Source organism: Macaca mulatta, chromosome 14, assembly GCF_049350105.2.
Source record: "Macaca mulatta isolate MMU2019108-1 chromosome 14, T2T-MMU8v2.0, whole genome shotgun sequence".
Classification (NCBI taxonomy): Eukaryota; Metazoa; Chordata; class Mammalia; order Primates; family Cercopithecidae; genus Macaca; species Macaca mulatta.
The window spans coordinates 8328145-8345474 of record NC_133419.1 but is presented as its reverse complement, the minus strand read 5'-3'; the positions used below and the strand labels follow the sequence as shown (position 1 = coordinate 8345474).

The 17330-nt window shown below is 46.4% G+C and overlaps 1 protein-coding gene and 1 long non-coding RNA gene across 7 annotated transcripts in view; both read left to right on the top strand.

Moving 5' to 3' along the window:
* Positions 1 to 318: 318 nt before the first annotated feature.
* Positions 319 to 17330, top strand: part of PACS1 (phosphofurin acidic cluster sorting protein 1) — a 172156-nt gene continuing 155144 nt past the window's right edge. For all 6 annotated transcript variants that reach the window (XR_013403551.1, XR_013403552.1, XR_013403553.1 and 3 more), the window contains exon 1: positions 319 to 892. Coding sequence is in view for 2 of the 6 variants with exons in the window: in XM_028833214.2 (XP_028689047.2) it covers positions 540 to 892 (353 nt within the window). In the remaining 4 variants the exon portion in view is untranslated. The remainder of the gene's footprint in view (positions 893 to 17330) is intronic.
* Positions 6178 to 17330, top strand: part of LOC144334134 (uncharacterized) — a 53103-nt gene continuing 41950 nt past the window's right edge. Inside the window, exons 1-2 of the long non-coding RNA XR_013403586.1 lie at positions 6178 to 6224; positions 6893 to 9054. This is a non-coding gene — a long non-coding RNA (uncharacterized LOC144334134). The remainder of the gene's footprint in view (positions 6225 to 6892; positions 9055 to 17330) is intronic.

The window sequence follows — 17330 nt, the reverse complement described above, 5'->3', positions numbered from 1 at the left end:
TGGCTCCGAAGACTCGAGGGGCCGAGGCGCGCTCCCGCGGCAGCCCCCTCCCTGCCGGGACTGAGTCCCGGAAAAGCCGGGTTTCCGCTGGCGGGGCCGCGGCGGGCCGGGGGCGGAGAGGCGAGGAGCGGGGGCAGACAAGCCGCTGATTTGAGGGCAGGGCCCGCGGGCGCGCGCTGGCCACAGACCACCGCTTCAACTCCGCCGGAGCGAGGGGCGCGCGCCGCCGCACGCAGGGCGCGAGCGCGCCCGGCACGGCCCCTCGGCGCTGGGTGGGGCTGCGCTGGCCGGGCTCCCCGCCCCCTCCCGGACACGCCCACCCGTGTCGGCCGCGCGAGCCGCAACAGGCAGCGGCGGTCGAGCGCGAGGCCCGCGCGCTCAGAGGCCCCGCGCGTGCGTGCAGCTCGCTGGCGACTCGCGCTCTGGCAGGCGGGCTGAGGAGGTTGCCGAGCCCCCGCCGCCGCCGCCGCCGCCGCGGAGGAAGCCTGGGAGCCAGCTCGGCGTCGCCTCGGCCTCCCTAACCCCCGTCTAGCCGGGCCATGGCGGAACGCGGAGGGGCGGGCGGTGGTCCCGGAGGCGCCGGGGGCGGCAGCGGCCAGCGGGGCTCCGGGGTCGCCCAGTCCCCTCAGCAGCCGCCGCCGCCGCAGCAGCAGCAGCCGCCACAGCAGCCGACGCCCCCCAAGCTGGCCCAGGCCACCTCGTCGTCCTCGTCCACCTCGGCGGCGGCTGCCTCCTCCTCGTCCTCGTCCACCTCCACCTCCATGGCCGTGGCGGTGGCCTCGGGCTCCGCGCCTCCCGGCGGCCCGGGGCCAGGCCGCACCCCCGCCCCGGTGCAGATGAACCTGTACGCCACCTGGGAGGTGGACCGGAGCTCGTCCAGCTGCGTGCCTAGGTGAGCGCGGGCGGGTGCGGCGGGGCTCCAGAGGAGCGGGGTGGCCGCCTGGGGCCCAGCCCTCCCCGCCCCAGCGCCCAAGGGGTCCCCGCCCTCCATCCCACCGACTGTCCCGCGGCCGGGCCTGACTCCAGCCAGGCCTCCCGGGACTCCTGCCGCGGGGACCCGCCCTCTTCTGGCAGCCCCACCTTCTGCCTGGGGCCGGGACCACCCTTCTGTCCTCCCCGAGGGACTTTCTGGCCTCGGCCCCGGGCTTTCTCCGGTTGGGCTGACCGAATCCGGCCTTCCTGGCAGTCAGTTTCCCCGAGTAAGCCACTCTCCTGCCTCGCCGGCGCCGGGGGCTGTACAAACATGGATGTGGTATAGATTTCTTGATATTGTTATTTCCCAATAGACTCAGCGTATGCCAAACTCGATTGTCACCTCTTGCAGGTAAAGCTCATATAATCACCCTAGGGACTTCTCATTAGCCTTCGGCACACATGTTCATTTGAACTTCATATTACACACGTTCTGTCCCAAGCGCTATGCTCTTAGTTTTGGGGTCCTATTTAATGTGTCCTGAAGTGTATTTTTACCTCCCTTCCCCCACTAAAACTGGTCCCAGAATCTCCCAGCTCTGCAGGGCTCTATGAAATTACTGCCTTGTTCCTAAATTCAATCCATTCCTCTCTGTCTGTTGGAACCATCTGGGGACTTTCCTTCCATTGGCAAAATAGGCCTGAGTTTGGGGATATTTTCTGTTTCTGTATTGGCAGGGCAGTCTGTGGGGACACTGTGGTATGTCTTACAGTTTGCCACTTGAATAAGAGTGTGTGGAACTGGTTTCACTCAGAAAGCCCAGAGAAGTGCCTGGAGGTGTTCTTTTTTTCACCTTGCAGCTGAGTTGATTCTGTTGCCTTGAAGTCTTGGGCTCTCTCCTCACTGTTGGTTAGGCAGACGGATGTGTAAGTCAGAGTTAGGGAGCATTGCTGGGCTTCACCCTCAACTGTCTTCCTTTCCCCACCTTTTTTCTGGATAATATTTTATATATATATCCCAGATAGGAATGATGAGAGTACATCTTTCTGTTTCGCTCAGCTTAAAGAACAGAGCATTATCACCTCTGTTGAAGCTCTCAGGGTGCCCCTTCCTGACCATCTCCCCTCTTCCTTCTACACAGGGAAACACTATTTTGAATCGTGTTTATCATTTCCCTTTTTAGAAAAAGAAATTAGTTTTACTACATAATGCATCTCTATATATTTTATAGTTCTGAATGTTTTTGAAGTTTGTATAAATGGTGTCATCCTGTATGTGTTCTGTGACTTGATTGGTTTTTCTTTTTTTTTTAAATCAGCATTAGGTTTGTGAGAATCATCCATGTGGTATGGTAGCCATAGTTAAATATTTTCATGATGGGTAGTATTCCGTTGTATGAATGAATATACCATAATTCTCTTGATAAATATGTACGTTGTTTCCTGTTTAACACCCTCAGTAATGCATACATTTCCCCCCAGGACTCCTAGTGCTCTTTTGCAGATGTTTCTTTAGGTTGTATTCATATGGAGGGGTGGGGTTGCCACTTGCAGGGTGTAGATCTGGGACTTAACTGGGCAAAAGTAGATTGTTTCCACAGGCTCCTTCCACTCTGTTTCCACGTCACTTAACAGATTTACACATTTTTTTTTTCCTCTGTCCTTTCTCTAGGGAAATCAGGAGCCACATTAGTTTAGTTTGCTGTGGCCAGATCTATAGCACAACACCAAGCTCAAGCGAGAGTTGAGTATGTGATGGTATTCCTCTCTTGATCCTAAGCAGGCCTCTCTCTTTCTATACAGGCCCATCCATCGCTGAAGTATCCTAACCCACCTCTTTCACACATAGAAACACCGTGCCCCTTCCTATGTGGGTCCAGCCTTCCTGTTCCTCCTTCACTTCCATGCCTGTGTTTGGTGACATTTGGGCAGCTGCCTTCTCCATCTTGTTAGGTTGAAAAGGCGCGAGCCGGCTGGCAAGGAGCTGCAGCAGAGGGGCGTGAATGAAATCATTGACTGCTGTTGATGTTTGGTCTGCCTCTAGGTCTCTTGGTCACTGCACAGTCCACGTAATAAATTATTAGCCCAAGAAACAGCCAGGCATCCTGATCAAATGTATAATTATTATGCTAACTTGCTGTGAGAGGCTTAGGCAGACTTATTTTCGCATTCTGGGAGCCTGCAGTTGGGTCACGTTTACTTACCAGTCCTTGAGCTTGTCCACTGTCCTGCTTCAACCTTGTTTTCCACCCATCACCCTTGTACCTCCTAACTCCTTGTGGAACACATGTGCTCTTTGAGCATTTTGCAGGCTGGAATAACACCCTGTGGGGAGAAAATGGCCTGCCATTGGTCTTTCCACTTATTAGAGTCATCTGGTTAATTTGAGGTCTCCTGGGTGTCCTTGTTCATGTTGTTTAGAATATATTGGCAACATGCAGCACTCTATGGAGGGATTAACATTCTTGTCTCATGTAACTCAAATGGGACACAAATATATGAGACACATGCCCTTTAGAAATGTAAACATGATTGTGGATCTAAGGTTAGGTGTACATAGAATGTCGTGGGATTTGGTCTCAGGGCAGAGAAGAGGGGCTCGAACAGTATGGTGTTAGGAAGGTCCTGCTGCTTTTCTTGATGCCTGTCAAAACATAATTTGCTTTTGAAAAAAATATCATTTCCTGTATTAGATATTTAAATAGAGAGCATTGTAGTTGTTCCTCAGGTAGGTATCTGCTTTTATTTAACATCTGTTAAATTCCCCCAGAATACATAATACTTTTGAAAAACTTTATATATGGCCGGGCGCGGTGGCTCAAGCCTGTAATCCCAGCACTTTGGGAGGCCGAGACGGGCGGATCATGAGGTCAGGAGATCGAGACCATCCTGGCGAACATGGTGAAACCCCGTCTCTACTAAAAAAAAATACAAAAAACTAGCCGGGCGATGTGGCGGGCGCCTGTAGTCCCAGCTACTCGGGTGGCTGAGGCAGGAGAATGGCGTGAACCCGGGAGGCGGAGCTTGCAGTGAGCTGAGATCCGGCCACTGCACTCCAGCCTGGGCGACAGAGCAAGACTCCGTCTCAAAAGAAAAACTTCATATAGATGAATAGCTTACCCACAGCTGGTTTTAAAAGAACGAAATTGTTCTGTTGATCGCATTTTTCACCAGCATTTTTTGTTTTTTTTCTTTAGATGGAGTCTTGCTCTGTCATCCAGGCTACAGTGCAGTGGAGCAATCATAGCTCACTGCAGCCTGCAACTCCTGGGCTCAGCAATCCTCCAGCCTCAGCCTCCCAAGTAGCTGGGACTATAGGCACATGCCACCACACCTGGCTATTTTTTTTTTTAAACAGGGTCTCGCTATGTTGTCCAGGCTGGTCTTGAACTCCTTGCTTCAAGCTCTCCTCCTACCTCAGTCTCCCAAATTGCTGAAATTACAGGTGTGAGCCACTGTGCCTGGCCTTTTACCAGCATTTTTTTTTTAAGCCAAAATGATTAATATATGTCCATGATTAGAAATTTGAGCAGTATGGAAAGATGGAAAGCACAAAGGAAAAAGCCCCCAGTCCATCCCTTTTCTCACTTCCCAGAGGTAATCACTGTGAAATACAGGTGACTTTTAAGATTCTGTTACAAAAAGGTAGCTCTGCTATAGTTGCTTTATCTTTTATGAAATTCAAGCTTTAGAAATTATCTTTGTTTTCCCTTCATCCTAAGTAGTACTTCCTCTACTATGGTCCAGTATGTCATGGACTGTGGTGCAGAGTTATGGGGACCAGGTGGTATGCTGCTTGATGTTAACGAGGAAGGGTTTTAGAGCCTCATTGTTGATCCCTTCCCTTCTGCCTTTGTATGGTGAGGTTTTCCTGATATTCTTTTCTCTTTTTGTGCTGCTGTAAGTAGGAGAGGCAGATAAATTATTAAACTTTACAAGCATTCAAAATTTCCTCAGTGGCATAAAAATGATTATTAAGAGATGAAATGTGCTCTGCTGTATCACTCGCAAACCATATCCAAAGCCCATTTGCATACCCTTATGTGTGTGTGAACTTAGGGTAGGAGTTCTGCAGTTTTCAGTCACATTTCTCCTTAGGCCACATTTTTTTTAAGTGGGTGCTGAGGTCAAGCCTTAATGGACAAAAGCGTTGGAGCCAGAGAAGGTGGCCATAGCTGAGTTGGCATGACTGGCCTGCAGCAGAAGTGTTACTTTCATGAAAACACTTGGGGGCAGTTGCCCCTTTAACCACAGAAGCACTATACAAGCCAAGATGTACTACTCTGTCTTCTTACTATATTCTAGGACAAATTGTTCCATGCATTAGTTTACTATTTATTTATTTATTTATTTTTGTTTGTTTTTGAGATGGAGTCTCACTCTGTCGCCCAGGCTGGAGTGCAGTGGTGCAGTCTTGGCTCACTGTAAGCTCCGCCTCCCGGGTTCACTCCATTCTCCTGCCTCAGCCTCCCGAGTAGCTGGGACTACAGGTGCCTGCCACCATGCCCGGCTAATTTTTTGTGTTTTTTAGTAGAGATGGGGCTTCACCGTGTTAGTCAGGATGGTCTCCATCTCCTGACCTTGTGATCTGCCCACCTCGATCTCCCAAAGTACTGGGATTACAGGCGTGAGCTACCACGCCTGGCCTTTGTTTTGTTTTTTTTGAGACACTGTCTTGCTTTGTTACTCAGGTGGGAGTGCAGTGGCACAATCACGGCTCATTGCAACCTAGACCTCCTGGGCTCAAGCATTCCTCTCACCTCAGCCTCCTGAGTAGCTGGGACCATAGGCCCTTGCCACCATGTCAGGCTGATTTTAAAATGTTTTGTAGAGATGGGGTCTTGCTGTGTTGCGCTGGCTGGTCTCGAACTCCTGGGCTCAAGTGATCCTCCCTCCTCAGTCTCCCAAAGTACTGGGATACAGGCGTCAACCACTGTGCCCGGCCCATGCCTTAGTTTTTTCATCCTTATGGGAATACTTTTACTTACCATCCATTCTTAGATGTGGGTGAAATATATATAAAATTGGATCTATAGAAGCGTGGGAGAAAGCACTTCTTAAATTATAGGTATAAAGTAAATGTAATTGGTCAAATAAGAAAGACCTGGTGAAATTTCTATTACTACCCTAGCATTAAAAGTATTTTTTTTTTGGCCAGGCGCGGTGGCTCACGCCTGTAATCCCAGCACTTTGGGAGGCTGAGGCGGGCGGATCACCAGGTCAGGAGATCGAGACCATCCTGGCTAACACGGTGAAACTCCGTCGTTTTTTTTTTTTTTTTTTTTGAAACAGAGTCTCGCTCTGTCTTCCAGGCTGGAGTGCAGTGGCGCGATCTCGGCTCACTGCAAGCTCCACCTCCCGGGTTCACGCCATTCTCCTGCCTCAGCCTCCCGAGTAGCTGGGATCACAGGCACCCGACACCATGTCCGGCTAATTTTTTTTTGTATTTTTAGTAGAGACGGAGTTTCACCGTGTTAGCCAGGATGGTCTCGATCTCCTGACCTTGTGATCCGCCCGCCTCGGCCTCCCAAAGTGCTGGGATTACAGATGTGAGCCACTGCGCCCAGTCACATTAAAAGTCTTAAAAGCATGTTTGTACCTTAGGAGATTTGAATTTCACATTGTGAGTGTTGTAATATAATATCCTCTCTATCAGGGTAATAGTATCCATCGTCCCTGTGGAAGCTTAGATTCCTTGACTGAGAAAGATAATGACTTTCACAGAGTCCATTTTACATGTATTGATTTACAGATCTTTTGGACACATTAGCGATTATGTGATTTCTTTCTAAGCTAGTTTTCTAATTTCTTAGCCAAACCAGTAAGTTATCACTGTTGTTGTTGGTGCTGGCATGAGGGCAGGTGCACGTCAGAAAATGTTTGGGCTGCGTCTTTTCACTACCTCAGTTCAGGAGGCTTGTCCAGTTTGGACCTGGACTTTTTTTATTTTTTTGAGATACAGTCTTGTTCTGTCGCCCAGGCTGGAGTGCAATGGTGCAATCTTGGCTCACTGCAACCTCCACCTCCCGGGATTCTTGAGCCTCAGCCTCCCAAGTAGCTGGGACTGCAGGCGCGTGCCACCATGCCCAGCACATTTTTGTATTTTTAGTAGAGACGGGATTTCACCGTGTTGGCCAGGCTGGTTTCGAACTTCTGACCTCAAGTGATCCACTGGCCTTGGCCTCCCAAAGTGCTAGGATTACAGATGTGAGCCACTGCACCTGGACTGGCCTGGACTTGAAGGTGTTGATGTAGACGCCAGCATGCATCTACAGGGTGGGTCCTCTGAAATTTGGTGTTGGCCTGGCTCACACTCATGTTGTCACATTCCGGAAATTCCGTGGGAATCTAGTGTAGCTGTGGGAATGATTTGCCAGTGTTGGTCTTCTTCCAGCATAGGTCTTGGGGTGATATTGAGGGCTCTTGAGGAAAGTCAGAGTTTGGAGTTGGACTTAGAACTTCTTTCAGAGGGCCATCGAGCAAGGTGGGCAGTCTCTTAGGTCGGCGAGCACTGACAGGGTCTTCTTTGTGGACCTACATGGAGGAATAACCAGCTTCCAAAGGTTTTAGAGACCAAGATATGCACCAGCTCTAGAGTGTTACCTCTTATAGACCTTCACAGGGCGGCTGACTGGACCTGTGTTCCTTGTTACCTCATTAAAAACCAGAGAATGGCTTTGGTCTCAGCTCAGGGATCACCACTTAGGCAGACCTGCACCCTACTTCTTGACCTTGGGAAGCGCAGTAGAACAGACAGCTAATCATTGAAACACATCTGGGAAACTTCTAGAGAATAGTTTATCAAAACATTCTAAGGCTGGGTGTGGTGGCTCAAGCCTATCATCCCAGCACTTGAGGCTGAGGCGGAAGGATCACTTGAGCCCAGGAGTTTGAGACCAACCTAGACAACATGGCAACCCCGTCTCCACAAAAAATAAACAAAATTAGCCAGGTGTGGTGTGCACCTGTGGTCCCCACTACTCAGGAGGCTGAGGTGGGAAGAGCACTTGAGCTCCAGGGGTCAATACTTCAATAAGCCATGATCTCGCCCCTGTACTCTAGCCTGGGCAACAGAGTAAGACTCTCTCTCAAACAAAAATGGTCGAATAGAGAATGTTCTAAACTGTTACTTTCCTTGTGTTGAGGTAGATGGCGAGGCATAGGTGATAAAATAGTGTTGATAGCAGGTTTATTTAATTTTGTGCAGATCCTTTTAGACTGTAAGGTTTTTTTGTTTTGTTTTGTTTTGTTTTTTTGAGATGGAGTTTTGCTCTTGTCACCTAGGCTGGAGTGTAAAGGCACAGTCTCGGCTCACTGCAACCTCCGCCTCCCAGGTTCAAGCAATTCTCCTGCCTCAGCCTCCCGAGTAGCTGGGATTACAGGCATGCACCACCATGCCCGGATAATTTTGTATTTTTAGTAGAGTCGGGGTTTCACCATGTTGGCCAGGCTGGTCTCGAACTCCTGACCTCAGGTAATTCACCTGCCTCGGCCTCCCAAGGTGCTGGGATTACAGGCGTAAGCAACCATGCCTGGCCAACTGTAAGGTTTTTAAGGTACAACAAAGGTTAGAATATTTGAGTTTAGTTCTAGTTTCAACAATTTTTCTGAATCTCAACTATGGTTCTTCTTCTTTCTTCCTTGTGAGTAATGATCTGCGTCAACTCTCAGATTAATCTGGGCTCCCTTCATCCTTTCAGCACTTTCGGTACTTTTAGTTTTGTAAACATAGTGGTATCCACAGGCCATTTTGGCAAAAACACTTTTTATAACTGTATGCATCTTAGAAATTGTGCTGTGGGTGATTTGCTGTGTATGTTTTTTAGTGACCTGGTATAAATATAGTTAGATGTGAAAGGAGTGATGCCTTAAATTTGTTCCCTGCTGTAACACCTGTTCCCCTCTTTATAGTCTGTGTAACTCCTCCAAATGACAGATCTTTTGGACACATTAGTGGTTATGTGATTTCTTTCTAAACTAGTTTTCCAAACTACCTCTCAAAACCTTATTATGAGTAGGATTTCCCCCAGTTAACATTTTGGGTATGACTGGCATGTTAATTGTCTCTGAGGGATTTTAGACTGGTTATTTTGTTTTTTATTTTGAGATAGGCTCTCACTCTGTTGCCCAAACTGGACTGCAGTAGCATGAACACAGCTCACTCTGCAGCCTCAATCTCCTGGGTTCAAGCGGTCCTCCCGCCTTAGCCTCCCAAGTAGCTGGAACCACAGGCACATGCCAGCATGCCCTGCTAACTTTTTAATTTTTTGCAGAGACAAGGTCCCACTGTGCTGCCCAGGCTGTTCTCAAACTCCTGGGCCCAAGCAATCCTCCTGCCTCAGCCTCTCGTAGTGTTGGGGTTATAGGCGTAAACCACTGCCCCCGAGCTAGACTGGTTATTGTGCTGAGATATAGGAAGGCATTTTTTCTTTTCAGTTGTTTTCTTTTCTTTTTCTTTTTTTTTTCTCTTTGAGACAGAGTCTTGCTCTCTTGCCCAGGATGGAGTGCAGTGGCTCAATCTCGGCTCACTGCAACCTCTGTCTCCCGGGTTCAAGTGATTCTCCTGCCTCAGCCGCCCAAGTAGCTGGGATTACAGATGCATACCACCATGCCCGACTAATTTTTGTCTTTTTAGTAGAGACAGGCTTTCACCCTGATGGCCAGGCTGGTCCTGAACTCCTGACCTCAAGCCCGCCTCAGCCTCCCAAAGTCCTGGGATTATTGGCGTGAGCCACCACCCAGCCTCTTTTCAGTTGTTTTTCTGAAACATTGTGCATGTTTGTGTGTGTGTATGTGCACTTCTGTATCTGTCTGTGAGTTTTCTTTTGTTCTTCTTGGTAGGTGAGACAATTTTAGCAGGGTTTTTTTTTGTTTTTTTTGGGGGGTGTTTTTTTGTTAGTTTATTGCTGGGGAAAGGTCTGGGTTAAAAAAAAAAGTTTAGAACACACTAAGGCTTGGGGCATCAGTTACCATTTACTGATCCCTCCTCACTAACCTTTTCCTGCCTCTTATTTACAAACACCAAATGGCTTCAGGGTTTGGGGAGCAGCTTTTCCCTTCTGTCTTTCTGTTTTATGGTACCTCTCAAACACATTGCATTGTAATCCCTTCCAACCCCTGCCCCCGTAGTCTTTCCCAGAGTGATATTTTAAAATGAAAATCAGAACTTATCACACCCCCTCTATAATCTTCCAGTTCTTTCATTCAGCAAAAGCTTATAGACCAGCTGGTGTGTGCCACAAGCAAAATCCTTGATCTCGTGAAGTCCGCATTCTAGTGGGTGAAGATAAGAGACACCATCCAGTAACTTTCTGTCATACTTAAAAAAGACCCCCTTTTCATGGTTCAGGAGATGCTAAAAGATGCAGCCCCTTCCCGTGTCTGTGACCTCACCTCTGCGTTCTCCCCTTGCTCCTGAGGTGGGTTACCCCCGCTTTAGGGCTTTTGCACTTGCTGTTCCCTCTACCTGTGATACTCTTTCCTTGGATCCTTGGATCACTGAGACTGGCTCCTGGGTGTCATTCGTCTCTTCACTGACCTGCCACCTTGGAAGGCTGTCCTCACCTGCCCAACCCCTTCTGGGAGCTTATAAAGCTGCTTCACACCTACTCGCCATTACCGGAAATAATCTTGTTCCTTTATTTAGTTACTTTATAGTTACTCAATAACTACATTTGTCAAATCAATGACACTGATTTTCCTATAGTGTTTTATAATGTTTATTGAATGACTATCTGTTATGCCCAATTCATCCATTCACCAAATATTTACTGAGTGTTTCTGTGTGCCAAGCACTGATCTAGGCTCTGGAGAAGCAGCAACAGACAGGCTGACAAAATCCATTCTCTCCAAGAGTGTGCATTCTGGAGGGGGTGACAGATGAGAAACAATTACATCATTATATCTGTGATAAATGGTCAGATAGCAAGTAGGGTCACAAAGAATAGTTTGGTGGGGAACTGAGTGTCAGGGGAAAGGCTGTCTTGGTCAGGGAGGGCATCTGGTAAGGTGACAGTTGAGCTGATGCTCGCTGCAGTGAAGCTGATGACCTGAGCATTTACTGTGTGCCACAAAACCGCCAGAGGCAGGTGCTAAGAGCCCTTTTCTCAGAAGGGAAAATTGAGGTCCCATGAGGTGAAGGCATTTTTTTTAAAGACTACACAGTTTAAAAGTAGGCGGGGCTGGGATTTGTCTCATGACTCACGATTGCCGGACACCAGAGCCGTTTCTGTGTTTAAACTTGGTCCCCCAAGCCTTGTCTGGTTCTCATAGCTGACAAATAATATTTAATGCCGTATTCTTTGCCAGCTGGAATTACAGAACGCTGCTCAATTTCCATCATAGACAGTGAGAGGTTGTGTGGCGTAGTGGCTGTGAGTGTGGGTTCTGGAGCCAGTCAGGTCAGATTTTACTATTTGACTCCGGACAAGTTTTTAACTTGTATAATGCTTCAACTTTTTTCATATGTAAATGGGCATAATAATTGACCCTGCTGGGTGTGGTGGCTCACACTTACAACCCCAACAATTTGGGAGGCTGAGGTGGAAGGATTGCTTGAGCCCAGGAGTTCGAGACCAGCCTGTGCGACATAGGGAGACCCCCGTCTGTACAAAAAATAGAAAAAAAATTAGCTGGGCTTGGTGGCACACGCCTGTGGTCCCAGCTACTTGGGAAGCTGAAGCTGGAGGATTGCTTGAGCTCAGGAAGTAGAGAATGCAGTGAGCTGTGTTCATACCACTGCACTCCAATCTGAGTGACAGAGCGAGACCCTGTCTCAAAAAAAAAAAAAGTCCCTATCTCACAGGATTATCATCGGAATTAAATAAGGTTAATTTTGTTATTAACACATGTTAATCATGTATGTGGCAACATAGAAAGCACTTAATATTAGCTATTACTGTTGCTATTTTTCTTGTCGACCTAATTTCTTTGTCTTCCCTGCCCCCCTCAACCAAAACAAACCAAACAAAACAAACATGCTTTCTTTTGAGAATTAGGGTAATAGATTTCCTCAGTGGGACCCTCACAAGGTCTTGGGCTCACCTTAGGCCCAGATCCTGCCAAACCCCAAGCTTATTAGACTACAAAGTCAAAGCAAAGTATTTTGGTTCTCTGAAGCAGTGGCTGGGTTGGGATCCTGTTTCTACATCCTGCCAGCTTATATGAACGGAAGAGATGGTACAGGCCCCGCCTGCAAACCACAGCTTTGTTTTGAGCCAGCTTGACTTGACAGCTTCCCTATTTTACCTGCTGACTTCTTTAGCCCTGGTTTGGCAGCCAGAAGAGCAACTGAACCAGTTTACTGCTTACCATTTGTCACCAATGAAAACTGAGCAACTCCTAGGAAAATGAGGGTTTAAATGTAGTTGATTTTGTTTTTCTCTTGTCTTTTTAAGTTCTCCTTTTTGTGTCTCAAACTATAGAAAAACTACATTCTACTTTTACAGGAGAAACCTGATAATACATTTGTGGTCTCTTCTGAAACACGTAGATCTTTGGGTGTATGTTAATTTTCACCTTCCGTAAGCATCAGGACTTTATTTTTCCATTTTGGTCGGAAATCTACAATTATATTTACTTGTGTGTGGTTCTTCTTTAAGAATATATAAAACACAGATTAACATTTCCTTGAATCTGGATCTTAATGATAAATGGATTCTCATGGTAAACGTCAGGGCTTAATGAAGAGTGTAGACTGGTACATGGGGCACAACTGCTTTCTTTAGTTTTTTGTGTGTTTGTTTGTTTGTTTTTGAGACGGTCTTACTCTGTCCGCCAGGCTGACGTGCAGTGGTGCAATCATAACTCACTGCAGCCTCGAACTCCCGGACTCAAGTGATCCTCCAACCTCAGTCTTCCAAGTACAGGTCCACATCACCACACCTGGCTAATTTTTAAATTATTTGTAGAGATGGGGTTTTGCCATGTTGCCCTGGCCTCAGGTGATCCTTCTACCTCAGCTTCGCAAAGTATTGGGATTACAGATGTGAGCCACCGTGTCTGGCCACCTTTTTTTTTTTTTTTTTTTTTTAAAAAAAAAAAAAAAACCTCATTTGGGCTGCGCACGGCAGCTCATGCCTGTAATCCCAGCACTTTGGGAGGCCGAGGCAGGCGGATCACGAGGTCAGGAGATCAAGACCATCCTGGCTAACACGGTAAAACCCCGTCTCTGCTAAAAATACAAAAAAAATTAGCCGGACCTGGTGGCGGGCTCATGTAGTCCCAGCTACTCGGTAGACTGAGGCAGAATGGCGTGAACCTGGGAAGCGGAGCTTGCAGTGAGCTGAGATCGCACCACTGCACTCCAGCCTGGGCGATAGAGCGAGATTCCTTCTCAAAAAAAACAAAAACAAAAAACCCTCATTTGTTATGAAGATAGATAAAATGTTTGAGCATCAGGCCGGGCGCTGTGGCTCACGCCTGTAATCCCGGCACTTTGGGAGGCCGAGGTGGGTGGATTACCTGAGGTCAGGAGTTCAAGACCAGCCTGGCCAACATGGTGAAACTCCGTCTCTACTAAAAATACAAAAAAATTAGCCAGGCGTGTAGCGGTCACCTGTAATCTCAGCTACTTGGGAGACTGAGGCAGGAGAATCGCTTGAACCTCAGAGGCAGAGGTTGTAGTGAGCCAAGATGGTGCCATTGCACTCCAGCCTGGGCAACGAGAGCGAAACTCTGTCTCAAAAAATATAAAATAAAATAAAATAAAGCGAGTGTCTATGTTCATAGAAATCATGACCTTCACATCTTTGAGGAGTGTCAGGGAAACTATGACTATGATGGTGTAATATTTATACTGCAGCAGCTCTCATATTAGCCACCTTTTACGTTGTCTTCAAAAGCAGATTTTTGTTTGGTACTTTAAATCACAGGCGATGGAATGGGCAATGTAATACGCGTTAAGTCTATTGTTTAATGAAGTTATGTCCTCAGAGTTAAAATATGTAGAAAGTAGTTGACAGCATTCTGTCATCTCTCCCATGCACTGTTTTTGCTGTGGATGAAAATGAATAAGCAACTCTGGAAACCAAGGTCCTCTGGGAACATGAAAACTCTTGTGGCTATTAATGGATTTAACTGTATTTCCTCTCTGCCACCAAGATGTGCAATAAATTGTTTATGCCCTTGCTGTTAGTGGGGAGAATGGTTCATTAAACGCATGTAATATCATTATCGCTTTGTTTTTATTACTTGTAGATAGTCCTATCTCTCCTTTTAAAAAAAGTATAAGAAGAATGGCCGTAATTATTAAACACTGGCCATTAATCCCTTTGGTTGACTTTTTCCCTCCATGGAGAAAAAGGAAGGTATCATCTCACTGGGGATGCAAGCTTGGGCTGGAAATGGGACATGGTCTCCTAAATCTAAGATTTGGCAGAAGGGTGGTTTGGTATGCTTTGGACTTGGGCCAAGTGATATATTTACTTAGGCTCCAGAAGGGCCTGGTTCTAAGGCAGCCACACTGACAAATGAATGCCTTGTATCAAGTGTGGAGAGGCTTCATCGTATTTAAATCCACTTAAGAGAACAGTTATGAAAGAATGACTGTTTAGGACTGTGGCTCTGTTTTCTTGTTTGTCATTTAGGTATTTCTGCCAATTATAATCAATGTGGAGGATAAAAAGCCAGCAAATTGCTGTAGTCTCTTTAAAACCATGTGCCAGAAATGCTTTGACATTAAAGTTTGATTTCTCACTTGGCTTTACCCCACCATGTGGGTTTGAGTAAGTCTTTTTAACTCTTCCTGCACATATCTCTACTGTTTCCTCATTTAGTCGAAAGATACTGAGCATATACTACGGACCAGTCACTGCTTGGATACTGAGGAGTGAGCAGTGAACAAAACAGACAGAAATTCCAGCTCTTGTGGAGCTTACCTTCTGGGGACAGGGTGGGCAGCAGGCAGTAATGAGTGAGTGAGCAAATATTAGGGTGTGTTGAATGGGAAGAATAAAGCTGGATGGGGATAACTGGGCAGAGGGAGGAGGTCACGGTTTTAAATAAGGTGGTCTGGAAAGACCTCAGAAGGCAAGACAGCCACATGGAACACACATTTAGGCAAACTGGGTGAATTTTATGGGATGAGGCCTCCCAGTAGAGGGAACAAGAAGTCTTGGCAGGTTCCAGAGCATCCAGGAGGCCAGTTTGGCTGGAGCCAGGTGAATTAAAGAGAGAGAATGGATAAAGTCAGAGGGGTAAAAGGGGTGATCTCACAGGCCATTGCAGGACTCTGGCTTTGACCTTGAGTGAGATGGGAAGTCACTGGGGCTTTTGAGCCAGCGAAGAGGCATGTTGATCACTTCCACCCTGAAAGAACCCCTGACCACTGTGTGTGGAAGCAGGGAGTCCAGTCAGGGGGCTGCTGTGATGATCTAGGTGGGAGCTGATGCTGACTTGGACTAGGGTGGTGGAGGTGGAGATGAGAAAGTGATGGGAGTCTGGGCATATTGTCAAGCCTGAAGGATTTGCCTGTGGATTGGATTTGACGTGTGACAGAATAAAAGGATTCAAGGATGACACCAATATTTCATTTAACTTCTTTGTGTCAGTTTTCTGTTTGTTTTCTTTGAAAATAATTATTGTCATCTCTTTATCTTAGTGACTTTCTGTGAGAACGAGATCTGTGTAACAGAGCTCTTGACGGGTTTTTTTGTTTCCACTTCTGCCATTTGTAATTAATTGGAAATAAAATTTCTTGGAAATGTACTAGGTGATAGAATAACCCACAGGTTGGCACCTGATTGTTTTAAAAACCTGGATGAGTTCTTCTTATGCTTCAGGCCACAGTGATGCTGTGGGAATGGCTGAGTCTCAATATCCCTGAATTGCTCTGCTGTTGTGTTTGCTGTCTGGTGTCCCCTCTGCAATCCTTATTTATTTGATGGTTTCCAAAGAGGGAGATTGCAGAAGCCATTAATAACTGTAGCCCCATAGCCTTTGTCACTAGCCCAGTGAAATAGAAAAGTCCAAAACATCATGTTTTTTCTTTTTTAATATTTTTTTCTTTTCTAATGTAACTAAGAGTTTTTTCTTTTTTAAATGACTGGTTTGCTATATCAGACAGCCTGTCTGCACTTCCTAGGAGCTGCTCTGTAAGGAGGAATCCTGCTGCAGAATGATCTAATTTGTATAATCTTGAAGGTGGAGCTATTTTTGAAAGAGAACAGAAAAATAATGGAGCCTTTTGCTCAAGATTGCCAAACTGAATCTTACTGTTTTATAAAGGCAAAGGACTCAGAGTTTGCAGTTTGAACTCCTCTTTCCTCTCGTTGTACTCATTATGTCTACATCAAATTTATGATAGATATACTTAGATAATTACTCTCAAAAATGACAGGTGGGTTTTCATTTGTTTCTTTCGCTTATTCTTTTACATTTTAGATAAGTGTATTATTCAACTTGTAAATCACAAGTTGATGAGGTGAGTAGTATAAAAGAACAGTTACCAAGTTTAGGAATTAGAATTCTCTTTACAGTTCTTAACAATAGACTGATGGTTTGTAACTAGTTCTCAACCTTGTCATACCTTATGACTCCCTTTAATATCCTGAAATAAAATTCCCAGATAAAATCTACTGACCTGTCTACAAAGTCTTAACTGTAATATGAAAGAAAAATAAAAGGAACAGTATGGTAATAAAACATTATGGCAATAAAATATGTATTTCTGTGTAAATTCTCAGAAGACAAATGTAAATGCTCACAGCACATTGGAAGCCGGAGCCATCAGGTGCTTGCGGGTACACATGGCTTTATCTGTGTGAATATGACACCTATAAATAGAGGCCAGTACAGGTGTGTTGTGTTGGTGACTCAGATATGTAGCAATGCCATTGGCGATATGATTTTCTAAAATGGTGAATAAATCTGCATAAAGTTCTACACAAAACAAAGTATAATCTTTCCCTTATTTACATAGTAGTTGCATTCCTGGAAAATTTAGTGTTTATTTAGTGGTGAAAAAATGCTTATGATTTCTTTGTAAGATCTCTTTTTTTTTTTTTTTTTCCTTGAGACGGAGTCTGGCTCTGTCGCCCAGGCTGGAGTGCAGTGGCCGGATCTCAGCTCACTGCAAGCTCCGCCTCCCGGGTTCACGCCATTCTCCTGCCTCAGCCTCCCGAGTAGCTGGGACTACAGGCGCCCGCCACCTCGCCCGGCTAGTTTTTTTTTTGTATTTTTTAGTAGAGACGGGGTTTCACCGTGTTAGCCAGGATGGTCTCGATCTCCTGACCTCGTGATCCACCCGTCTCGGCCTCCCAAAGTGCTGGGATTATAGGCTTGAGCCACTGCGCCCGGCTGTAAGATCTCTTTAGGTCTAGCCTGAGATAGTTATAAACTGCTTTTTACTTAGATGCTGTGTCTGGCAGGGCCAAAGGCCGATTTGTTATGAACCTGATGAAGCTTAAGTGTTAGGGCCC